This window comes from Panulirus ornatus, chromosome 6 (genome assembly GCF_036320965.1).
Source record: "Panulirus ornatus isolate Po-2019 chromosome 6, ASM3632096v1, whole genome shotgun sequence".
Taxonomy (NCBI): domain Eukaryota; kingdom Metazoa; phylum Arthropoda; class Malacostraca; order Decapoda; family Palinuridae; genus Panulirus; species Panulirus ornatus.
The window spans coordinates 55,369,643-55,394,925 of record NC_092229.1 but is presented as its reverse complement, the minus strand read 5'-3'; the positions used below and the strand labels follow the sequence as shown (position 1 = coordinate 55,394,925).

The 25,283-nt window shown below is 43.1% G+C and overlaps 1 protein-coding gene across 1 annotated transcript in view; it reads left to right on the top strand.

The window, feature by feature from the left end:
- LOC139749254 (copper-transporting ATPase 1-like) overlaps nt 1–25,283 on the top strand; it is a 364,429-nt gene that overhangs the window by 253,567 nt on the left and 85,579 nt on the right. Inside the window, exon 19 of the mRNA XM_071662991.1 lies at nt 7,187–7,364. Within this exon, the coding sequence (XP_071519092.1) occupies nt 7,187–7,364 (178 nt within the window). The remainder of the gene's footprint in view (nt 1–7,186; nt 7,365–25,283) is intronic.

Sequence of the window (25,283 nt, the reverse complement as noted above, 5' to 3'; positions counted from 1 at the left end):
GACTGAGTGCAGAATGGAAAAAGGTGAGAACAAAGGAGGTAAGGGGAGTGGGGGAGGAATGGGATGTATTTAGGGAAGCAGTGATGGCTTGCGCAAAAGATGCTTGTGGCATGAGAAAGGTAGGAGGTGGGCAGATTAGAAAGGGTAGTGAGTGGTGGGATGAAGAAGTAAGATTATTAGTGAAAGAGAAGAGAGAGGCATTTGGACGATTTTTGCAGGGAAATAATGCAAATTAGTGGGAGATGTATAAAAGAAAGAGACAGGAGGTCAAGAGAAAGGTGCAGGAGGTGAAAAAGAGGGCAAGTGAGAGTTGGGGTGAGAGAGTATCATTAAATTTTAGGGAGAATAAAAAGATGTTTTGGAAGGAGGTAAATAATGTGCATAAGGCAAGGAAACAAATGGGAACATCAGTGAAGGGGGCTAATGGCAAGGTGATAACAAGTAGTTAGAAGTTTTTAGAAGCAGTGAAAAGTTTTTATCAAGGATGTAAGGCATGTGTAAGAGAAGGAAGAGAGGAAAGTGATTGGTTCTCAGTGAATGTTGGTTTGTGGCAGGGGTGTGTGTGATGTGTCCATGGTTGTTTAATTTGTTTGTGGATGGGGTTGATAGGGAGGTGAATGCAAGAGTTTTGGAGAGAAGGGCAAGTATGCACTCTGTTGAGGATGAGAAAGCTTGGGAAGTGAGTCAGTTGTTGTTCGCTGATGATACAGCGCTGGTGGCTGATTCGGTTGAGAAACTGCAGAAGCTGGTGTCTGAGTTTGGTAGTGTGTGAAAGAAGAAATGTGAATAAGAGCAAGGTTATTAGGTACAGTAGGGTTGAGGGACAAGTCAGTTGGGAGGTAAGTTTGAAGAACACTTGGAGGAAGTGAAGTGTTTTAGATATCTGGGAGTGGATTTGGCAGCAGATGGAACCATGGAAACGGAAGTGAGTCATAGGGTAGGGGAGGGGGCGAAAGTTCTGGGAGTGTTGAAAAATGTGTGGAAGTTGAGAACGTTAACTTGTAAAGCAAAAATGGGTATGTATGAAGGAATAGTAGTTCCAACAATGTTATATGATTGCAAAGCATGGGCTATAGAAAGAGTTGTGCAGAGGAGGGTGGACGTGCTGGAAATGAGACGTTTGAGGGCAATATGTGGTGTGAGGTGGTTTGATCGAGTGAGTAATGAAAGGGTAAAAGAGATGTGTGGTTATAAAAAGAGTGTGGTTGAGAGAGCAGAAGAGGGTGTTTTGAAATGGTTTGGTCACTTGGAGCGAATGAGTGAGGAAAGATTGACCAAGAGGATATATGTGTCAGAGGAGGAGGGAACGAGGAGAAGTGGGAGACCAAATTGGAGGTGGAAAGATGGAGTGAAAAAGGTTTTGAGTGATCAGGGCCTGAACATGCAGGAGGGTGAAAGGCTTGCAAGGAATAGAGTGAATTGGAATGATGTGGTATACCGGGGTCGATGTGCTGTCATTGTATTGAACTAGGCCAAGTGAAGCATCTGGGGTAAACCATGGAGAATTGTGTGGGGCCTGGATGTGGAAAGGGAGCTGTGGTTTCGGTGCATTATTACATGACAGCTAGAGACTGAGTGTGAACAAATGTGGCCTTTGTTGTCTTTTCTTAGCGCTACCCCACACACATGCGGGGGAAGGGGGTTGTTATTTCATGTGTGGCGGGGTGGCGATGGGAATGAATAAAGGCAGACAGTATGAATTATGTACATGTGTATATATGTATATGTCTGTGTGTGTATATATATGTATACATTGAGATGTATAGGTATGTATATTTGTGTGTGTGGACGTGTATGTATATACATGTGTATGTGGGTGGGTTTGGCCATTCTTTCGTCTGTTTCCTTGCGCTAATGCGGGAGACAGCGACAAAGCAATTAGAATAAATATATATATATATATATTTTTTTTTTTTTTTTTTTATACTTTGTCGCTGTCTCCCGCGTTTGCGAGGTAGCGCAAGGAAACAGACGAAAGAAATGGCCCAACCCCCCCCCCCATACACATGTACATACACACGTCCACACACGCAAATATACATACCTACACAGCTTTCCATGGTTTACCCCAGACGCTTCACATGCCTTGCTTCAATCCACTGACAGCACGTCAACCCCTGTATACCACATCGCTCCAATTCACTCTATTCCTTGCCCTCCTTTCACCCTCCTGCATGTTCAGGCCCCGATCACACAAAATCCTTTTCACACCATCTTTCCACCTCCAATTTGGTCTCCCTCTTCTCCTCGTTCCCTCCACCTCCGACACATATATCCTCTTGGTCAATCTTTCCTCACTCATTCTCTCCATGTGCCCAAACCATTTCAAAACACCCTCTTCTGCTCTCTCAACCACGCTCTTTTTATTTCCACACATCTCTCTTACCCTTACGTTACTTACTCGATCAAACCACCTCACACCACACATTGTCCTCAAACATCTCATTTCCAGCACATCCATCCTCCTGCGCACATCTCTATCCATAGCCCACGCCTCGCAACCATACAGCATTGTTGGAACCACTATTCCCTCAAACATACCCATTTTTGCTTTCCGAGATAATGTTCTCGACTTCCACACATTTTTCAAGGCTCCCAAAATTTTCGCCCCCTCCCCCACCCTATGATCCACTTCCGCTTCCATGGTTCCATCCGCTGACAGATCCACTCCCAGATATCTAAAACACTTCACTTCCTCCAGTTTTTCTCCATTCAAACTCACCTCCCAATTGACTTGACCCTCACCCCTACTGTACCTAATAACCTTGCTCTTATTCACATTTACTCTCAACTTTCTTCTTCCACACACTTTACCAAACTCAGTCACCAGCTTCTGCAGTTTCTCACATGAATCAGCCACCAGCGCTGTATCATCAGCGAACAACAATTGACTCACTTCCCAAGCTCTCTCATCCCCAACAGACTTCATACTTGCCCCTCTTTCCAGGACTCTTGCATTTACCTCCTTTACAACCCCATCCATAAACAAATTAAACAACCATGGAGACATCACACACCCCTGCCGCAAACCTACATTCACTGAGAACCAATCACTTTCCTCTCTTCCTACACGTACACATGCCTTACATCCTCGATAAAAACTTTTCACTGCTTCTAACAACTTGCCTCCCACACCATATATTCTTAATACCTTCCACAGAGCATCTCTATCAACTCTATCATATGCCTTCTCCAGATCCATAAATGCTACATACAAATCCATTTGCTTTTCTAAGTATTTCTCACATACATTCTTCAAAGCAAACACCTGATCCACACATCCTCTACCACTTCTGAAACCGCACTGCTCTTCCCCAATCTGATGCTCTGTACATGCCTTCACCCTCTCAATCAATACCCTCCCATATAATTTACCAGGAATACTCAACAAACTTATACCTCTGTAATTTGAGCACTCACTCTTATCCCCTTTGCCTTTGTACAATGGCACTATGCACGCATTCCGCCAATCCTCAGGCACCTCACCATGAGTCATACATACATTAAATAACCTTACCAACCAGTCAACAATACAGTCACCCCCTTTCTTAATAAATTCCACTGCAATACCATCCAAACCTGCTGCCTTGCCGGCTTTCATCTTCCGCAAAGCTTTTACTACCTCTTCTCTGTTTACCAAATCATTTTCCCTAACCCTCTCACTTTGCACACCACCTCGACCAAAACACCCTATATCTGCCACTCTGTCATCAGACACATTCAACAAACCTTCAAAATACTCATTCCATCTCCTTCTCACATCACCGCTACTTTTTTTTTTTTTTTTTTTTATACTTTGTCGCTGTCTCCCGCGTTTGCGAGGTAGCGCAAGGAAACAGACGAAAGAAATGGCCCAACCCCCCCATACACATGTACATACACACGTCCACACACGCAAATATACATACCTACACAGCTTTCCATGGTTTACCCCGGACGCTTCACATGCCTTGATTCAATCCACTGACAGCACGTCAACCCCTGTATACCACATCGCTCCAATTCACTCTATTCCTTGCCCTCCTTTCACCCTCCTGCATGTTCAGGCCCCGATCACACAAAATCCTTTTCACACCATCTTTCCACCTCCAATTTGGTCTCCCTCTTCTCCTCGTTCCCTCCACCTCCGACACATATATCCTCTTGGTCAATCTTTCCTCACTCATTCTCTCCATGTGCCCAAACCATTTCAAAACACCCTCTTCTGCTCTCTCAACCACGCTCTTTTTATTTCCACACATCTCTCTTACCCTTACGTTACTTACTCGATCAAACCACCTCACACCACACATTGTCCTCAAACATCTCATTTCCAGCACATCCATCCTCCTGCGCACAACTCTATCCATAGCCCACGCCTCGCAACCATACAACATATATATATATATATATATATATATATATATATATATATATATATATATATATATATATATATATTTTTTTTTTTTTTTTAAACTATTCGCCATTTCCCGCGTTAGCGAGGTAGCGTTAAGAACAGAGAACTGGGCCACTGAGGGAATATCCTCACCTGGCCCCCTTCTCTGTTCCTTCTTTTGGAAAATCAAAAAAAAAAAATAAAAAAATAAAAAAAATAAAATTGAGAGGGGAGGATTTCCAGCCCCCCGCTCCCTCCCCTTTTAGTCGCCTTCTACGACACGCAGGGAATATGTGGGAAGTATTCTTTCTCCCCTATCCCCAGGGATAATATATATATATATATATATATATATATATATATATATATATATATATATTTTTTTTTTTTTTTTTTTATACTTTGTCGCTGTCTCCCGCGTTTGCGAGGTAGCGCAAGGAAACAGACGAAAGAAATGGCCCAACCCACCCCCATACACATGTATATACATACGTCCACACACGCAAATATACATACCTACACAGCTTTCCATGGTTTACCCCAGACGCTTCACATGCCTTGATTCAATCCACTGACAGCACATCAACCCCGGTATACCACATCGCTCCAATTCACTCTATTCCTTGCCCTCCTTTCACCCTCCTGCATGTTCAGGCCCCGATCACACAAAATCTTTTTCACTCCATCTTTCCACCTCCAATTTGGTCTCCCTCTTCTCCTCGCTCCCTCCACCTCCGACACATATATCCTCTTGGTCAATCTTTCCTCACTCATTCGCTCCAAGTGCCCAAACCATTTCAAAACACCCTCTTCTGCTCTCTCAACCACACTCTTTTTATTTCCACACATCTCTCTTACCCTTACGTTACTTACTCGATCAAACCACCTCACACCACACATTGTCCTCAAACATCTCATTTCCAGCGCATCCATCCTCCTGCGCACAACTCTATCCATAGCCCACGCCTCGCAACCATACAACATTGTTGGAACCACTATTCCTTCAAACATACACATTTTTGCTTTCCGAGATAATGTTCTCGACTTCCACACATTCTTCAAGGCTCCCAGGATTTTCGCCCCCTCCCCCACCCTATGATCCATTTCCGCTTCCATGGTTCCATCCGCTGCCAGATCCACTCCCAGATATCTAAAACACTTTACTTCCTCCAGTTTTTCTCCATTCAAACTTACCTCCCAGTTGACTTGACCCTCAACCCTACTGTACCTAATTACCTTGCTCTTATTCACATTTACTCTTAACTTTCTTCTTTACCAAACTCAGTCACCAGCTTCTGCAGTTTCTCACATGAATCAGCCACCAGCGCTGTATCATCAGCGAACAACAACTGACTCACTTCCCAAGCTCTCTCATCCACAACAGACTTCATACTTGCCCCTCTTTCCAAAACTCTTGCATTCACCTCCCTAACAACCCCATCCATAAACAAATTAAACAACCATGGAGACATCACACACCCCTGCCGCAAACCTACATTCACTGAGAACCAATCACTTTCCTCTCTTCCCACACGTACACATGCCTTACATCCTCGATAAAAACTTTTCACTGCTTCTAACAACTTGCCTCCCACACCATATATTCTTAATACCTTCCACAGAGCATCTCTATCAACTCTATCATATGCCTTCTCCAGATCCATAAATGCTACATACAAATCCATTTGCTTTTCTAAGTATTTCTCACATACATTCATCAAAGCAAACACCTGATCCACACATCCTCTACCACTTCTGAAACCACACTGCTCTTCCCCAATCTGATGCTCTGTACATGCCTTCACCCTCTCAATCAATACCCTCCCATATAATTTACCAGGAATACTCAACAAACTTATACCTCTGAAATTTGAGCACTCACTCTTATCCCCTTTGCCTTTGTACCATGGCACTAAGCACGCATTCCGCCAATCCTCAGGCACCTCACCATGAGTCATACATACATTTAATAACCTTACCAACCAGTCAATAATACAGTCACCCCCTTTTTTAATAAATTCCACTGCAATCCCATCCAAACCTGCTGCCTTGCCGGCTTTCATCTTCCGCAAAGCTCTTACTACCTCTTCTCTGTTTACCAAATCATTTTCCCTAACCCTCTCACTTTGCACACCACCTCGACCAAAACACCCTATATCTGCCACTCTATCATCACACACATTCAACAAACCTTCAAAATACTCACTCCATCTCCTTCTCACATCACCACTACTTGTTATCACCTCCCCATTTGCGCCCTTTACTGAAGTTCCCATTTGCTCCCTTGTCTTACACACTTTATATATATATATATATATATATATATATATATATATATATATATATATATATATATATATATATACATACTTTTTTGGGCCCAGCTCCTACATCTTACCATTGAGCCAGGTCCTTCACTTTCACAAGGAATGCTCTTTTGAAAGACCATTATGCTATAAGGCTAGGATAGCACATAGTGCTCACCGCAGGAAAATCTACAGTTGCAAGAATGAGCTGTGTGAGTTAAGTGTTCTCAAGTTTTGTGTATGACAAAGTGAGATTGTATGTTTGTTGACAGAATGCCAGTAGTCCACATGCGGGTGGGCCAGAAAGAAAAGACAGCTACCTGGGTCAAAGGAGTGCAGCTTGACAACCACTGAAGTGCTGGATCCTTTTTTACTTTTTACCAGTCAGCTAGGTCTTTCACTGACTTCTGTCAGCAACTACCTGACATTTTTGAAACAGTAAAGAATATTTTTCAAATAACATTATTTACAGCAATGAGCACTAATCTTTATACCATTTCAGATTAACAGATGTGGTAGGTCAAACACCACAGAGAAGGGAGGGCATGTTTCTCATTGGAGACGTTTTGATTGATTGTTCTCATGCTCCACACCAGTCAGTGAATACTGATTGCACCCCTCTCTTTTCACCATCCTCAATTGATAGCACCACTGATAGGCAGTGCAAGGAACCATATGAGGTAATTGTATGTTTAATTCTAATAGCAGTGGGTTAAATAAGATGAGTAAAATTTTATATAATGTGAGAAATAAGAAAATGCAGATAAAGTAAATAAAAGAAGATTGACAAAGTTATTTTAGAATTTTGAAATGAGATGGTCACATTAATAATCAGCAAAAAAGAAAGGGATTACAATTCATGCATTCCTCTCTGTGTTAGTGATGAGTGAGTGTTTATTTGACAAGGCTAAGGAGTTTTGATTACTCTGAAACAGCATCAGAGACCCAGACTCTGTTCTCATTAAGTACTTTCGAAGTTCTCAAAAAGTTTTAGGGAATTTGATAGCATTGTATCCATAACCCAGAGCTTAAACATTCATTCATGGATTCTTTACTGGAAGACAGGTTCCATACATTCACTGATCTATCTATCTATCTATATCTCTGATGTCCATTCCATCTGGGAACTCCCATCAAGGGGTGGCCACAGCAATAGAGTCTCCACTTATCCCTGTCCTTACATGCCTCCCTCGCATACACCATTCCAGGTATTCTTCCACTGTTTCACTCCCTGTTTGCCCATGTTATAGTTGATCTTCCCCTCACACTAACCCCTTTAATTGTACTATCATACACTCTCCTTGTAAACATCCAGTCTAGCAATCTTTCCACCTACCCACACCACCTCAAAGTGTTACATTTTACCTTTTCTGCTCCTCCACAATTCACTCTGTTTGCATTCCCTGCCATACCACATCTCTCATACACCCTTTCATTTCTTTCTTCATTCCATCTAGTCACAATACATGCTCTTCTAAGGTAGTTCATTTCCACAGCCTGGACTCTTGACCTCTGTGACTCATTCCATGTCCATGTTTTGACTGCATCTATGCTGTCCCTTAATCCTCTCTTCCTTTCCATATTTACACCACTACCCTTCATTATTCTGTTGAGGGACCCAGTGACTCTTCTACCCTGCACTGCTCTCTCCCTTGTATCTCCTTCCATAACACCACACTTACCCAAGACAGCTCCAAGATACTTAGATTCCCTCACTCTTCCAGTCTTTTTCCCCCCTCAATTCCAAAGCACAGTTTAGTACAGTTTCCTCTCTCACTCAATATGGTTTTGCAAAATCTATACTTTCATTCTATTTCCTTTCGAACAAAATTAATTTCCTTTTACTTGCATTAACCTCCATTTGCCTATGCTTACACTCATCATAAAACACACATCCTTCTGCAACTCCTCTTCACTCTCAGCAAAAAACACTGTATCATCCACAAAAAGGCTTGCCATTAGCCACCATATCTCACCACCTCACTCCATCTCTGCACCCTTTTCCCCAGTTTTGCTTTTATCTCTCTAATCACTCCATCCATATATATATATATATATATATATATATATATATATATATATATATATATATATATATATACCTAGAAGTTTCAGTTTTCTAAATTGTTTCTTACATTTTTCACATGTATATATATGTGTGTGTGTGTGTGTGTATGTGTGCGTGTGTGTGTGTATGTGTGTGTATGTGTATATATATATGTATATTATCCCTGGGGATAGGGGTGAAATAATACTTCCCACGCATTCCTCGCGTGTCGTAGAAAGCGACTAGAGGGGACGGGAGCGGGGGGCCAGAAATCCTCCCGTTCTTGTATCTTTTTTAACTTTCTAAAATGGGAAACAGAAGAAGGAGTCACGCGGGGAGTGCTCATCCTCCTCGAAGGCTCAGATTGGGGTGCCTAAATGTGTGTGGATGTAACCAAGATGTGAAAAAAGGAGAGATAGGTAGTATGTTTGAGGAAAGGAACCTGGATGTTTTGGCTCTGAGTGAAACGAAGCTCAAGGGTAAAGGGGAAGAGTGGTTTGGGAATGTCTTGGGAGTAAAGTTAGGGGTTAGTGAGAGGACAAGAGCAAGGGAAGGAGTAGCAGTACTCCTGAAACAGGAGTTGTGGAAGTATGTGATAGAATGTAAGAAAGTAAATTCTCGATTAATATGGGTAAAACTGAAAGTTGATGGAGAGAGATGGGTGATTATTGGTGCATATGCACCTGGGCATGAGAAGAAATATCATGAGAGGCAAGTGTTTTGGGAGCAGCTGAATGAGTGTGTTAGTGGCTTTGATGCACGAGACCAAGTTATAGTGTTGGGTGATTTGAATGCAAAGGTGAGTAATGTGGCAGTTAAGGGTATAATTGGTATACATGGGGTGTTCAGTGTTGTAAATGGAAATGGTGAAGAGCTTGTAGATTTATGTGCTGAAAAAGGACTGATGATTGGGAATACCTGGTTTAAAAAGCGAGATATACATAAGTATACTTATGTAAGTAGGAGAGATGGCCAGAGAGCATTATTGGATTACGTGTTAATTGACAGGCGCGCGAAAGAGAGACTTTTGGATGTTAATGTGCTGAGAGGTGCAACTGGAGGGATGTCTGATCATTATCTTGTGGAGGCTAAGGTGAAGATTTGTATGGTTTTCCAGAGAAGAAGAGTGAGTGTTGGGGTGAAGAGGGTGGTGAGAGTAAGTGAGCTTGGGAAGGAGACTTGTGTGAGGAAGTACCAGGAGAGACTGAGTACAGAATGGAAAAAGGTGAGAACAATGGAAGAAAGGGGAGTGGGGGAGGAATGGGATGTATTTAGGGAATCAGTGATGGATTGCGCAAAAGATGCTTGTGGCATGAGAAGAGTGGGAGGTGGGTTGATTAGAAAGGGTAGTGAGTGGTGGGATGAAGAAGTAAGAGTATTAGTGAAAGAGAAGAGAGAGGCATTTGGACGATTTTTGCAGGGAAAAAATGAAATTGTGTGGGAGACGTATAAAAGAAAGAGACAGGAGGTCAAGAGAAAGGTGCAAGAGGTGAAAAAAGGGCAAATGAGAGTTGGGGTGAGAGAGTATCATTAAATTTTAGGGAGAATAAAAAGATGTTCTGGAAGGAGGTAAATAAAGTGCGTAAGACAAGGGAGCAAATGGGAACTTCAGTGAAGGGCGCAAATGGGGAGGTGATAACAAGTAGTGGTGATGTGAGAAGGAGATGGAGTGAGTATTTTGAAGGTTTGTTGAATGTGTTTGATGATAGAGTGGCAGATATAGGGTGTTTTGGTCGAGGTGGTGTGCAAAGTGCGAGGGTTAGGGAAAATGATTTGGTAAACAGAGAAGAGGTAGTAAAAGTTTTGCGGAAGATGAAAGCCAGCAAGGCAGCAGGTTTGGATGGTATTGCAGTGGAATTTATTAAAAAAGGGGGTGACTGTATTGTTGACTGGTTGGTAAGGTTATTTAATGTATGTATGACTCATGGTGAGGTGCCTGAGGATTGGCGGAATGCTTGCATAGTGCCATTGTACAAAGGCAAAGGGGATAAGAGTGAGTGCTCAAATTACAGAGGTATAAGTTTGTTGAGTATTCCTGGCAAATTATATGGGAGGGTATTGATTGAGAGGGTGAAGGCATGCACAGAGCATCAGATTGGGGAAGAGCAGTGTGGTTTCAGAAGTGGTAGAGGATGTGTGGATCAGGTGTTTGCTTTGAAGAATGTATGTGAGAAATACTTAGAAAAGCAAATGGATTTGTATGTAGCATTTATGGATCTGGAGAAGGCATATGATAGAGTTGATAGAGATGCTCTGTGGAAGGTATTAAGAATATATGGTGTGGGAGGCAAGTTGTTAGAAGCATTGAAAAGTTTTTATCGAGGATGTAAGGCATGTGTACGTGTAGGAAGAGAGGAAAGTGATTGGTTCTCAGTGAATGTAGGTTTGCGGCAGGGGTGTGTGATGTCTCCATGGTTGTTTAATTTGTTTATGGATGGGGTTGTTAGGGAGGTGAATGCAAGAGTTTTGGAAAGAGGGGCAAGTATGAAGTCTGTTGGGGATGAGAGAGCTTGGGAAGTGAGTCAGTTGTTGTTCGCTGATGATACAGCGCTGGTGGCTGATTCATGTGAGAAACTGCAGAAGCTGGTGACTGAGTTTGGTAAAGTGTGTGAAAGAAGAAAGTTAAGAGTAAATGTGAATAAGAGCAAGGTTATTAGGTACAGTAGGGTTGAGGGTCAAGTCAATTGGGAGGTGAGTTTGAATGGAGAAAAACTGGAGGAAGTGAAGTGTTTTAGATATCTGGGAGTGGATCTGGCAGCGGATGGAAACATGGAAGCGGAAGTGGATCATAGGGTGGGGGAGGGGGCAAAAATTCTGGGAGCCTTGAAGAATGTGTGGAAGTCGAGAACATTATCTCGGAAAGCAAAAATGGGTATGTTTGAAGGAATAGTGGTTCCAACAATGTTGTATGGTTGCGAGGCGTGGACTATGGATAGAGTTGTGCGCAGGAGGATGGATGTGCTGGAAATGAGATGTTTGAGGACAATGTGTGGTGTGAGGTGGTTTGATCAAGTAAGTAACGTAAGGGTAAGAGAGATGTGTGGAAATAAAAAGAGTGTGGTTGAGAGAGCAGAAGAGGGTGTTTTAAAATGGTTTGGGCACTTGGAGAGAATGAGTGAGGAAAGATTGACCGAGAGGATATATGTGTCGGAGGTGGAGGGAACGAGGAGAAGAGGGAGACCAAATTGGAGGTGGAAAGATGGAGTGAAAAAGATTTTGTGTGATCGGGGCCTGAACATGCAGGAGGGTGAAAGGAGGGCAAAGAATAGAGTGAATTGGAGCGATGTGGTATACCGGGGTTGATGTGCTGTCAGTGGATTGAATCAAGGCATGTGAAGCGTCTGGGGTAAACCATGGAAAGCTGTGTAGGTATGTATATTTGCGTGTGTGGACGTATGTATGTACATGTGTATGGGGGGGGTTGGGCCATTTCTTTCGTCTGTTTCCTTGCGCTACCTCGCAAACGCGGGAGACCGGCAAAAAAAAGAAAAAATTATTTATTTATTTTGCTTTGTTGCTGTCTCCCGCGTTAGCGAGGTAGCTCAAGGAAACAGACGAAAGAATGGCCCAACCCACCCACATACACATGTATATACATACACGTCCACACACACAAATATACATACCTATACATCTCAATGTATGCATATATATACACACACAGACTTATACATATATACACATGTACATAATTCATACTGTCTGCCTTTATTTATTCCCATCGCCACCTCGCCACACATGGAATAACAACCCCCTCGTGTGTGCGAGGTAGCGCTAGGAAAAGACAACAAAGGCCCCATTCGTTCACACTCAGTCTCTAGCTGTCATGTAATAATGCACCGAAACCACAGCTCCCTTTCCACATCCAGGCCCCACAGAACTTTCCATGGTTTAGCCCAGACGCTTCACATGCCCTGGTTCAATCCATTGACAGCACGTCAACCCTGGTATACCACATCGTTCCAGTTCACTCTATTCCTTGCACGCCTTTCACCCTCCTTCATGTTCAGGCCCTGATCACTCAAAATCTTTTTCACTCCATCTTTCCACCTCCAATTTGGTCTCCCACTTCTCATTTCCTCCACCTCTGACACATATATCCTCTTTGTCAATCTCTCCTCACTCATGGGTGATTATTGGTGCATATGCACCTGGGCATGAGAAGAAACATCATGAGAGGCAAGTGTTTTAGGAGCAGCTGAATGAGTGTGATAGTGGTTTTGATGCACGAGACTAGGTTATAGTTATAGTGATGGGTGATTTGAATGCAAAGGTGAGTAATGTGGCAGTTGAGGGAATAATTTGTGTACATGGGGTGTCCAGTGGTGTAAATGGAAATGGTGAAGAGCTTGTACATTTATGTGCTGAAAAAGGACTGGTGATTGGGAATACCTGGTTTAAAAAGAGAGGTATATTTAAGTATACGTATGTAAGTAGGAGAGATGGCCAGAGAGCATTATTGGGTTACGTGTTAATTGATAGGCACGCAAAAGAGAGACTTTTGGATGTTAATGTACTGAGAGGTGCAACTGGAGGGATGTCTGATCATTATCTTGTGGAGGTGAAGGTGAAGATTTGTAGAGGTTTTCAGAAAAGAAGAGAGAATGTTGGGGTGAAGAGAAGGGTGAGAGTAAGTGAGCTTGGGAAGGAGACTTGTGTGAGGAAGTACCAGGAGAGACTGAGTACAGAATGGAAAAAGGTGAGAACAAAGGAGGTAATGGGAGTGGGGGAGGAATGGGATGTATTTAGGGAAGCAGTGATGGCTTGCGCGAAAGATGCTTGTGGCATGAGAAGTGTGGGAGGTGGGCAGATTAGAAAGGGCAGTGAGTGGCGGGATGAAGAAGTAAGATTATTAGTGAAAGAGAAGAGAGAGGCATTTGGACGATTTTTGCAGGGAAATAATGCAAATGAGTGGGAGATGTATAAAAGAAAGAGACAGGAGGTCAAGAGAAAGGTGCAAGAGGTGAAAAAGAGGGCAAATGAGAGTTTGGGTGAGAGTATCATTAAATTTTAGGGAGAATGAAAAGATGTTTTGGAAGAAGGTAAATAAAGTGCATAAGACAAGGGAACAAATAGGAACTTCAGTGAAGGGGGCAAGCGGGGAGGTGATAACAAGTAGTGGTGATGTGAGAAGATGGAGTGAGTATTTTGAAAGTTTGTTGAATGTATTTGATGATAGAGTGGCAGACATAGGATGTTTTGGTCGAGGTGGTGTGTAAAGTGAGAGGGTTAGGGAGAATGAATTGGTAAACAGAGAAGAGGTAGTAAAAGCTCTGCGGAAGATGAAAGCTGGCAAGGCGGCACGTTTGGATGATATTGCAGTGGAATTTATTAAAAAAGGGGGTGACTGTATTGTTGACTGGTTGGTAAGGTTATTTAATGTATGTATGTCTCATGGTGAGGTGCCTGAGGATTGGCGGAATGCTTGCATAGTGCCATTGTACAAAGGCAAAGGAGATAAGAGTGAGTGCTCAAATTACAGAGGTATAAGTATGTTGAGTATTCCTGGTAAATTAATTGGGAGGGTATTGATTGAGAGGGTGAAGACATGTACAGAGCATCAGATTGAGGAAGAGCAGTGTGGTTTCAGAAGTGGTAGAGGAAGTATGGATCAGGTGTTTGCTACTGAAGAATGTATGTGAGAAATACTTAGAAAATAAATGGTTTTTATGTAGGATTTATGGATCTGGTAGAAGGCATACGATAGAGTTGATAGAGATGCTCTGTGAAAGGTATCTAAGATATATGGTGTGGGAAAGGGCAAAGTTGTTGGAAGCAGTGAAAAGTTTTTATCGAGGATGTAAGGCATGAAAAAGGGGAAAAAGGGGGAAAGTGTTTGGTTCCCCAGTGAATGGGTTTGGGCAGGGGTTTTGTGTTTTTCCATGGTTTTTTTAATTTTTTTTTGGGGGAGGGGGTTTTTAGGGGGGTGAATAAAGAGTTTTGGAAAGGGGGGAAAAGTATGCACCCCGGTTGAGGTGAGAAAGCTTGGGAAGTGAGTAAATTTTGTTTTTTGCTGTTTGATCCAGGCGGTGGTAAATTCATTGAAAAAAATGCAAAAAGGCTGGTGTTGAGTTTGGAAAAGTGTGTGAAAGAAGAAAGTTGAATAAAGGAAAGGCAAGGTTTTTTTTAAGGTAAGTGGGGTTTTGAGGGCAATAAATTTGAGGAAAAAGTTGAAGGAAAAATTTGGAGGAATAAAAGGTTTTTAGAAAATTTTGGGAGGGGTTTTTGGCAGCGGATGAACCAGGGAAAACGGAAGAGGTTAAAAGGGGGGGGGGGAGGGGGAAAATTCTGGGAGTTTTAAAATGGGGGAAGTTGAAAATTTTTAATTTTGGAAAGAAAAAAAAGGGTATTTTTTGGGGAATATTTGGGGTTCCAACAATGTTTTTTGGTTAAAAAGGCGGGCTATAAAAAGATTGTCCCGGGGGTGGAGGGCTGGAAATCTTTGGGCTTGGGTGGAAAGGTTTTTGTTTGAGGAAGAAATGGGTTTAAAAGAGATGGGGGGTTTAAAAAAAAAGAGTGGGGTTTGAGAGACCAAAGGGGTTTGTTTTGAAATTTTTTGGGGCCCGGGAAAGGAATGAGTGAGGAAAGTTTTGACCAAGGGGTATTGTGTCAGGGGGGGGAACGAGGAGAAGGGGGAGACCAAATTGGGGGTTTGGGAAAAAGATGGAGTGAAAAAGGTTTTGAGTGATCAGGGCCTGAACATGCAGGAGGGGTTGAAAGGGCTTGCAAGGAATAAGAGTGGAGCAGTGAATGACGTGGTATACCGGGGTCCGATGTGCGTCATTTGTATTGAACTAGGCCAAGTTGAAGCATCTGGGGTAAACATGGAGAATTGTGTGGGCCTGGATGATGGAAAGGGAGCTGTGGTTTCGGTGCAATTATTACAGACAGCAAGAGACTGAGTGTGAACAAATGTGCCTTTTTTGTCCCTTTTCTTAGCGCTACCCCACACAACATCGTGGGAAGGGGTTGATTATTTCATGGTGTGGCGGGGTGCGATGGGAATGAATAAAGGCAACAGAATGATTATGGACATGTTATATATGTATATGTCTGTGTTGTATATATATGTTATTCCATGAATGTATAGGTATGTATAATTTGTGTGTGTGGACGTGTAATTATATACAAGTTGTATGTGGGTGGGTTTGGCCATTCTTTCGTCTTTTTTCCTTGCGCTAATGCGGAGACAGCGACAAAGCAATTAGACTAAAATATAAATATATATTTTTTTTTTTTTTTTTTTTTTTTTTTATACTTTGTCGCTGTCTCCCCCTTTGCGAGGTAGCGCAAGGAAACAGACGAAAGAAATTGGCCCAACCCCCCCCCCCCCCATACACATGTACATACACACGTCCACTCACGCAAATATACATACCTACACAGCTTTCCCCTGGTTTACCCCAGACGCTCACATGCCTTGCTCAATCCACTGACAGCACGTCAACCCCCGGTATACCACATACTCCATTCACACTATTTCTTGCCCACCTTTCCACCCTCCACTGCAAGTTCAGGCCCCGATCACACAAAACTTTTTCACATCCATCTTTCCACCTCAATTTGGTCTCCGGGGGGGAAGGGGGGAGGGGGGTGCTCTTCTCCTCGTTCCCTCCACTACCACCACACCAAAACCGTCAACCACCAACAATAACCAACAATGCCAACAACCAACCAAACAATCCACAACCCCACAAAAAACCACAAAAACCAACACCCACACCAACAACCAACCAACCAACCACAAATTCCACCACAACATCCCAAACACAGAACCCAACAACCACACCACACCCCACCATCACGCCAAAACACTCCAAAAAACCCACCATCCCACCAAACCACACACTACAAAAACCATCCAACCACACAACCAACCCACAAAACCCACCCACCAACTCCCCCCAACCAACCCCAACCACAACACCAAAAAACTCCCACCCAACCAAACCAACCAACACCACCACCAACAAATCCACACAACAACCAAACAACCCACCCCCAACAACCACCCGAACCAAACCCCAACCAACCCACCCAACACAAACACCAAAACACCAGAATCCATCAACCACACACAGCCAAACCACAAAACCAATCCAACCACCAATTACCAAACAACCACCAACACCCACCTCCTAAATTCCATAATCCAAATAACACAAACATCACAATCCACAACCACCAACCACCACCCCCCAAACACCACCGCCAAACAATACATCCCAACCAACACCAAATACCCAACCCCACCACCGCCCCAACTCAAAAGTCCAACATACCCCAACCCACCGACAACCTCCCCCCACACACAAACCAACCAAAATCCACCACCCCCTATCCGCCACCAACCCAGTAACTCCACCAACCACCCAACACACACAACCCCACCTCCACAATCCCACCAACAATCCAATCCCAAAAGAATCCCCCCCACACCCGCAAACATCTCCCAACCACCACGACAAACCACCACCAATATCCATCCACATCCACCCAACCAAACCAAACCACCCCACAACAACCCACACTCCAACACCACGAACACCCCAACCCCACCATCCCCCAACCAAAACCACCACCCCACACCACCCCACCACCACCCCCACAAAACCACACCACCCCCCCACCCCCACCCCCCCCCACCCCCCCCCCGTGTCCCCCGCGCACAACCAATCCATAGCCCACGCCTCGAAAAACCCATACGGGCCCATGTTGGAACCACTATCCCTCCAAAAATACCCATTTTTGCTTTCCGGATAATGTTCCGACTTCCCCACATTTTTCAAGGCTCCCAAAATTTCGCCCCCTCCCCCACCCTATGACCACCTTCCGCTTTCCCTGGTTCCATCCGCTGCAATTTCCCCCCCAATATCCCAAAACACTTCACTTCCTCCAGTTTTTCTCCATTCAAACTCACCTCCCAATTGACGACCCTCACCCCTACTGTACCTAATAACCTTGCTTTATATCACATTTACTCTCAACTTTCTTCTTCCACACACTTTACCAAACTCAGTCACCAGCTTCTCAGTTTCTCACCTGAATCAGCCACCACGCTGTATCAACAGCGAACAACAATTGACTCACTTCCCAAGCTCTCTCCATTCCCCCAACAGACTTCATACTTGCCCCTCTTTCCAGGACCTTGCATTTCCCCCCTTTACAACCCCATCCATAAACCCATTTTAAACAACCAGGAGACATCACAACAAACCCCCGGGCCCCAAACCTACATTCACGAGAACCAAACACTTTCCCTCTTCCTACACTACACATGCCTTCATCCACGATAAAAACTTTTCCCCTGCTTCTAACAACTTTCCTCCCACACCATATATTCTTAATACCTTCCACAGAGCATCCTATCAACTCTATCATATGCCCTTTCTCCAGATCCATAAATGCTACATCAAATCCTTTGCTTTTCTAAGTATTTCTCACATACATCATCAAAGCAAACACCCTGATCCCCCACCTCCCTACCACTTCTGAAACCGCACTGCCTTCCCCAAACTGATGCTCTGGGACACCTTCACCCTCTCAATCAATAAACCCCCCCATATAATTTAAACCCGGAATACAACAAACTTATACCCCTGAAATTTGGAGCACTCACTCTTATCTCCCTTTTTCCTTTGTACAATGGCACTATGCACAGCATTCCGCCCAAACCTCAGGCACCTCACCATGAGTCATACATACATTAAATAACCTTACCCCAACCATCAACAATACAGTCCCCCCCCTTTCTTTAAAAAATTTCCACTGCAATAAACCCCCAAACCTCTGCCATGCCGGCTTTCCCTCTTTTTCCGCAAAGCTTTTACAAACCCCTCTCCTGTTTACACAAATCCTTTTCCCTAACCCTCTCACTTTGCACACCACCTCGACCAAAACACCCTATATCTGCCACTCTGTCATCAGACACCTTCAACAAACCCTTTAAAATACTCATTCCATCCCTTTCTCACATCACCTCCGAACATACTTTTTTTTTTTTTTTTTTTATATTTTGTCGCTGTTTTCCCCCCGTTTTGCGAGGTAGCGCAAGGAAACAGATCGAAAAAAAATTTGGCCCAACCCCCCCACACCATGTACTTTACACACGTCCACACCCGCAAATAAATACCTAACAGCTTTCCAGGGTTTTAAACCCCGGGAAGCTTTCACATGCCTTGATTCAACCCACGCAGCACGTCAACCCCTGTATACCACATCGCCCAATTCACCTATTTCCCTTTGCCCTCCTTTCACCCGCCTGCATGTTCAGGCCCATCACACAAAACCCTTTTTCCCAAAACCACTTTCCACCTCCAATTTGGCCCTCCCCTTCTCCTCTTTTCCCTCCACCTCCGACACATATACCTCTTGGAAAAATTTTTCCTCACTCATTCTCTCCTTGTGCCCAAACCATTTCAAAACACCCTCTTTGCTGCTCTCTCAACCACGCTCTTTTTTTTCCCCACACATCCCCTTACCTCTTACGTTACTTACTCGATAAAACCACCTCACACCAAAATTTTGTCCTCAAACATCTCATTTCCACACATCCATCCTCCGGGCGCACAACCCCTACCCCTAGCCCACGCCTCGCAACCATACACATAAAATATATATATAATATTAATATATATAAAGATATATATATAATATAATATAATAATATATATTTTTTTTTTTTTTTAAACTATTCGCCATTTCCCGCTTAGCGGTACGTTAAGAAAAAGAGAACTGGGCCACTGAGGGAATACCTCAACTGCCCCCTCTCTTTTCCCCCCCTTCTTTTGGGAAAAAACAAAAAAAAAAAAAAAAAATAAAAAAAATAAAATTGAGAGGGGAGGATTTCCAGCCCCCCCCGCTCCCCCCCCTTTTATCGCTTCTACGACACCCCGGGGAATATGGGGGAAGTATTCTTTTTTCCCCCAAACCCCGGGGAAATAATATAAAATATATATAATAAATATATATATTTTAAATATATATATATTTTTTTTTTTTTTTTTTTTATATTTTGGGCGCTGCCCTCCCGCGTTTGCGAGGTAGCGAAAAGGAAACAGACGAAAGAAAAGGGCCCCCAACCCCACCCCCATAACACAGGTATATACATACGTCCACCACCAAATATACATACCTACACAGCTTTCCATGGTAACCCCAGGACGCTTCACATGCCTTGATTCAATCCACTGACACACATCAACCCCGGTATACCACATCGCTCCAATTCACTCTATTCCTTGCCCTCCTTTCACCCCCTGCATGTTAAAGGCCCCGATCACACAAAATCTTTTTCACCCCAAAACTTTCCACCTCCAATTTGGCCACCTCTTCTCCCCCGCCCCCCTCCACCCCGACACATATATCCTCTTGGCCCATCTTTCCTCACTCATTCGCTCCAAGTGCCCAAAACCATTCAAAACACCCTCTTCTGCTCTCTCAACCACACCCTTTTTATTTCCACACTTCCTTTTAAACCTTACGTTACTTACTCGATCAAACCACCTCACACCACAAAATTGCCCCTCAAACATCTAAATTTCCACGCATTCCATCCCCCCTGCGAAACAACTCTATCCATAGCCCACGCCTTCGCAACCATACAACATTGTTGGAACCACTATTCCTTCAAACATACACATTTTTGCTTTCCGAGATAATGTTCTCGACTTCCACACATTCTTCAAGGCTCCCAGGATTTTCGCCCCCTCCCCCACCCTATGATCCATTTCCGCTTCCATGGTTCCATCCGCTGCCAGATCCACTCCCAGATATCTAAAACACTTTACTTCCTCCAGTTTTTCTCCATTCAAACTTACCTCCCAATTGACTTGACCCTCAACCCTACCGTACCTAATAACCTTGCTCTTATTCACATTTACTCTTAACTTTCTTCTTACCAAACTCAGTCACCAGCTTCTGCAGTTTCTCACATGAATCAGCCACCAGCGCTGTATCATCAGCGAACAACAACTGACTCACTTCCCAAGCTCTCTCATCCACAACAGACTTCATACTTGCCCCTCTTTCCAAAACTCTTGCATTCACCTCCCTAACAACCCCATCCATAAACAAATTAAACAACCATGGAGACATCACACACCCCTGCCCAAACCTACATTCACTGAGAAACCCAAACCCTTTCCCCCTTCCCACACGTACACATGCCCTTTCATCCTCGATAAAAACTTTTCAAATGCTTCTAACAACTTTTGGGGCCCCCCACACCAAATATTTTTAATCCCCTTTCCCCAGAGCATCTCTACAACTCTATCATATGCCTTCCCAGATCCCATAAATTCTACATACAAATCCATTTTTCTTTCTAAGTATTTCTCCCCCATACATTCATCAAAGCAAACCCCCGGGCCACACATCCCTACCACTTCTGAAACCACACTGCTCTTTTTCCCCAAACTGAAAGCCCTGTACATGCCTTCACCCTCTCAATCAATACCCCCCCAATAATTTTTTAAACCCGGAATACCAACCAACCCTTATACCTCGAAATTTGAGCACTCACCTTATCCCCTTTGCCTTGTACCATGGCATAACACGGCATTCCGCCAATCTCAGGCACCTCACCAAGAGTCAACATACATTTAATAACCTTACCAACCAGTCAATAATACAGTCACCCCCTTTTTTAATAAATTCCACTGCAATCCCATCCAAACCTGCTGCCTTGCCGGCTTTCATCTTCCGCAAAGCTCTTACTACCTCTTCTCTGTTTACCAAATCATTTTCCCTAACCCTCTCACTTTGCACACCACCTCGACCAAAACACCCTATATCTGCCACTCTATCATCACACACATTCAACAAACCTTCAAAATACTCACTCCATCTCCTTCTCACATCACCACTACTTGTTATCACCTCCCCATTTGCGCCCTTCACTGAAGTTCCCATTTGCTCCCTTGTCTTACACACTTTATATATATATATATATATATATATATATATATATATATATATATATATATATATATATATATATATACATACATACTTTTTTGGGCCCAGCTCCTACATCTTACCATTGAGCCAGGTCCTTCACTTTCACAAGGAATGCTCTTTTGAAAGACCATTATGCTATAAGGCTAGGATAGCACATAGTGCTCACCGCAGGAAAATCTACAGTTGCAAGAATGAGCTGTGTGAGTTAAGTGTTCTCAAGTTTTGTGTATGACAAAGTGAGATTGTATGTTTGTTGACAGAATGCCAGTAGTCCACATGCGGGTGGGCCAGAAAGAAAAGACAGCTACCTGGGTCAAAGGAGTGCAGCTTGACAACCACTGAAGTGCTGGATCCTTTTTTACTTTTTACCAGTCAGCTAGGTCTTTCACTGACTTCTGTCAGCAACTACCTGACATTTTTGAAACAGTAAAGAATATTTTTCAAATAACATTATTTACAGCAATGAGCACTAATCTTTATACCATTTCAGATTAACAGATGTGGTAGGTCAAACACCACAGAGAAGGGAGGGCATGTTTCTCATTGGAGACGTTTTGATTGATTGTTCTCATGCTCCACACCAGTCAGTGAATACTGATTGCACCCCTCTCTTTTCACCATCCTCAATTGATAGCACCACTGATAGGCAGTGCAAGGAACCATATGAGGTAATTGTATGTTTAATTCTAATAGCAGTGGGTTAAATAAGATGAGTAAAATTTTATATAATGTGAGAAATAAGAAAATGCAGATAAAGTAAATAAAAGAAGATTGACAAAGTTATTTTAGAATTTTGAAATGAGATGGTCACATTAATAATCAGCAAAAAAGAAAGGGATTACAATTCATGCATTCCTCTCTGTGTTAGTGATGAGTGAGTGTTTATTTGACAAGGCTAAGGAGTTTTGATTACTCTGAAACAGCATCAGAGACCCAGACTCTGTTCTCATTAAGTACTTTCGAAGTTCTCAAAAAGTTTTAGGGAATTTGATAGCATTGTATCCATAACCCAGAGCTTAAACATTCATTCATGGATTCTTTACTGGAAGACAGGTTCCATACATTCACTGATCTATCTATCTATCTATATCTCTGATGTCCATTCCATCTGGGAACTCCCATCAAGGGGTGGCCACAGCAATAGAGTCTCCACTTATCCCTGTCCTTACATGCCTCCCTCGCATACACCATTCCAGGTATTCTTCCACTGTTTCACTCCCTGTTTGCCCATGTTATAGTTGATCTTCCCCTCACACTAACCCCTTTAATTGTACTATCATACACTCTCCTTGTAAACATCCAGTCTAGCAATCTTTCCACCTACCCACACCACCTCAAAGTGTTACATTTTACCTTTTCTGCTCCTCCACAATTCACTCTGTTTGCATTCCCTGCCATACCACATCTCTCATACACCCTTTCATTTCTTTCTTCATTCCATCTAGTCACAATACATGCTCTTCTAAGGTAGTTCATTTCCACAGCCTGGACTCTTGACCTCTGTGACTCATTCCATGTCCATGTTTTGACTGCATCTATGCTGTCCCTTAATCCTCTCTTCCTTTCCATATTTACACCACTACCCTTCATTATTCTGTTGAGGGACCCAGTGACTCTTCTACCCTGCACTGCTCTCTCCCTTGTATCTCCTTCCATAACACCACACTTACCCAAGACAGCTCCAAGATACTTAGATTCCCTCACTCTTCCAGTCTTTTTCCCCCCTCAATTCCAAAGCACAGTTTAGTACAGTTTCCTCTCTCACTCAATATGGTTTTGCAAAATCTATACTTTCATTCTATTTCCTTTCGAACAAAATTAATTTCCTTTTACTTGCATTAACCTCCATTTGCCTATGCTTACACTCATCATAAAACACACATCCTTCTGCAACTCCTCTTCACTCTCAGCAAAAAACACTGTATCATCCACAAAAAGGCTTGCCATTAGCCACCATATCTCACCACCTCACTCCATCTCTGCACCCTTTTCCCCAGTTTTGCTTTTATCTCTCTAATCACTCCATCCATATATATATATATATATATATATATACCTAGAAGTTTCAGTTTTCTAAATTGTTTCTTACATTTTTCACATGTATATATATGTGTGTGTGTGTGTGTGTATGTGTGCGTGTGTGTGTGTATGTGTGTGTATGTGTATATATATATGTATATTATCCCTGGGGATAGGGGTGAAATAATACTTCCCACGCATTCCTCGCGTGTCGTAGAAAGCGACTAGAGGGGACGGGAGCGGGGGGCCAGAAATCCTCCCGTTCTTGTATCTTTTTTAACTTTCTAAAATGGGAAACAGAAGAAGGAGTCACGCGGGGAGTGCTCATCCTCCTCGAAGGCTCAGATTGGGGTGCCTAAATGTGTGTGGATGTAACCAAGATGTGAAAAAAGGAGAGATAGGTAGTATGTTTGAGGAAAGGAACCTGGATGTTTTGGCTCTGAGTGAAACGAAGCTCAAGGGTAAAGGGGAAGAGTGGTTTGGGAATGTCTTGGGAGTAAAGTTAGGGGTTAGTGAGAGGACAAGAGCAAGGGAAGGAGTAGCAGTACTCCTGAAACAGGAGTTGTGGAAGTATGTGATAGAATGTAAGAAAGTAAATTCTCGATTAATATGGGTAAAACTGAAAGTTGATGGAGAGAGATGGGTGATTATTGGTGCATATGCACCTGGGCATGAGAAGAAATATCATGAGAGGCAAGTGTTTTGGGAGCAGCTGAATGAGTGTGTTAGTGGCTTTGATGCACGAGACCAGGTTATAGTGTTGGGTGATTTGAATGCAAAGGTGAGTAATGTGGCAGTTAAGGGTATAATTGGTATACATGGGGTGTTCAGTGTTGTAAATGGAAATGGTGAAGAGCTTGTAGATTTATGTGCTGAAAAAGGACTGATGATTGGGAATACCTGGTTTAAAAAGCGAGATATACATAAGTATACTTATGTAAGTAGGAGAGATGGCCAGAGAGCGTTATTGGATTACGTGTTAATTGACAGGCGCGCGAAAGAGAGACTTTTGGATGTTAATGTGCTGAGAGGTGCAACTGGAGGGATGTCTGATCATTATCTTGTGGAGGCTAAGGTGAAGATTTGTATGGTTTTCCAGAGAAGAAGAGTAAGTGTTGGGGTGAAGAGGGTGGTGAGAGTAAGTGAGCTTGGGAAGGAGACTTGTGTGAGGAAGTACCAGGAGAGACTGAGTACAGAATGGAAAAAGGTGAGAACAATGGAAGAAAGGGGAGTGGGGGAGGAATGGGATGTATTTAGGGAATCAGTGATGGATTGCGCAAAAGATGCTTGTGGCATGAGAAGAGTGGGAGGTGGGTTGATTAGAAAGGGTAGTGAGTGGTGGGATGAAGAAGTAAGAGTATTAGTGAAAGAGAAGAGAGAGGCATTTGGACGATTTTTGCAGGGAAAAAATGAAATTGTGTGGGAGACGTATAAAAGAAAGAGACAGGAGGTCAAGAGAAAGGTGCAAGAGGTGAAAAAAGGGCAAATGAGAGTTGGGGTGAGAGAGTATCATTAAATTTTAGGGAGAATAAAAAGATGTTCTGGAAGGAGGTAAATAAAGTGCGTAAGACAA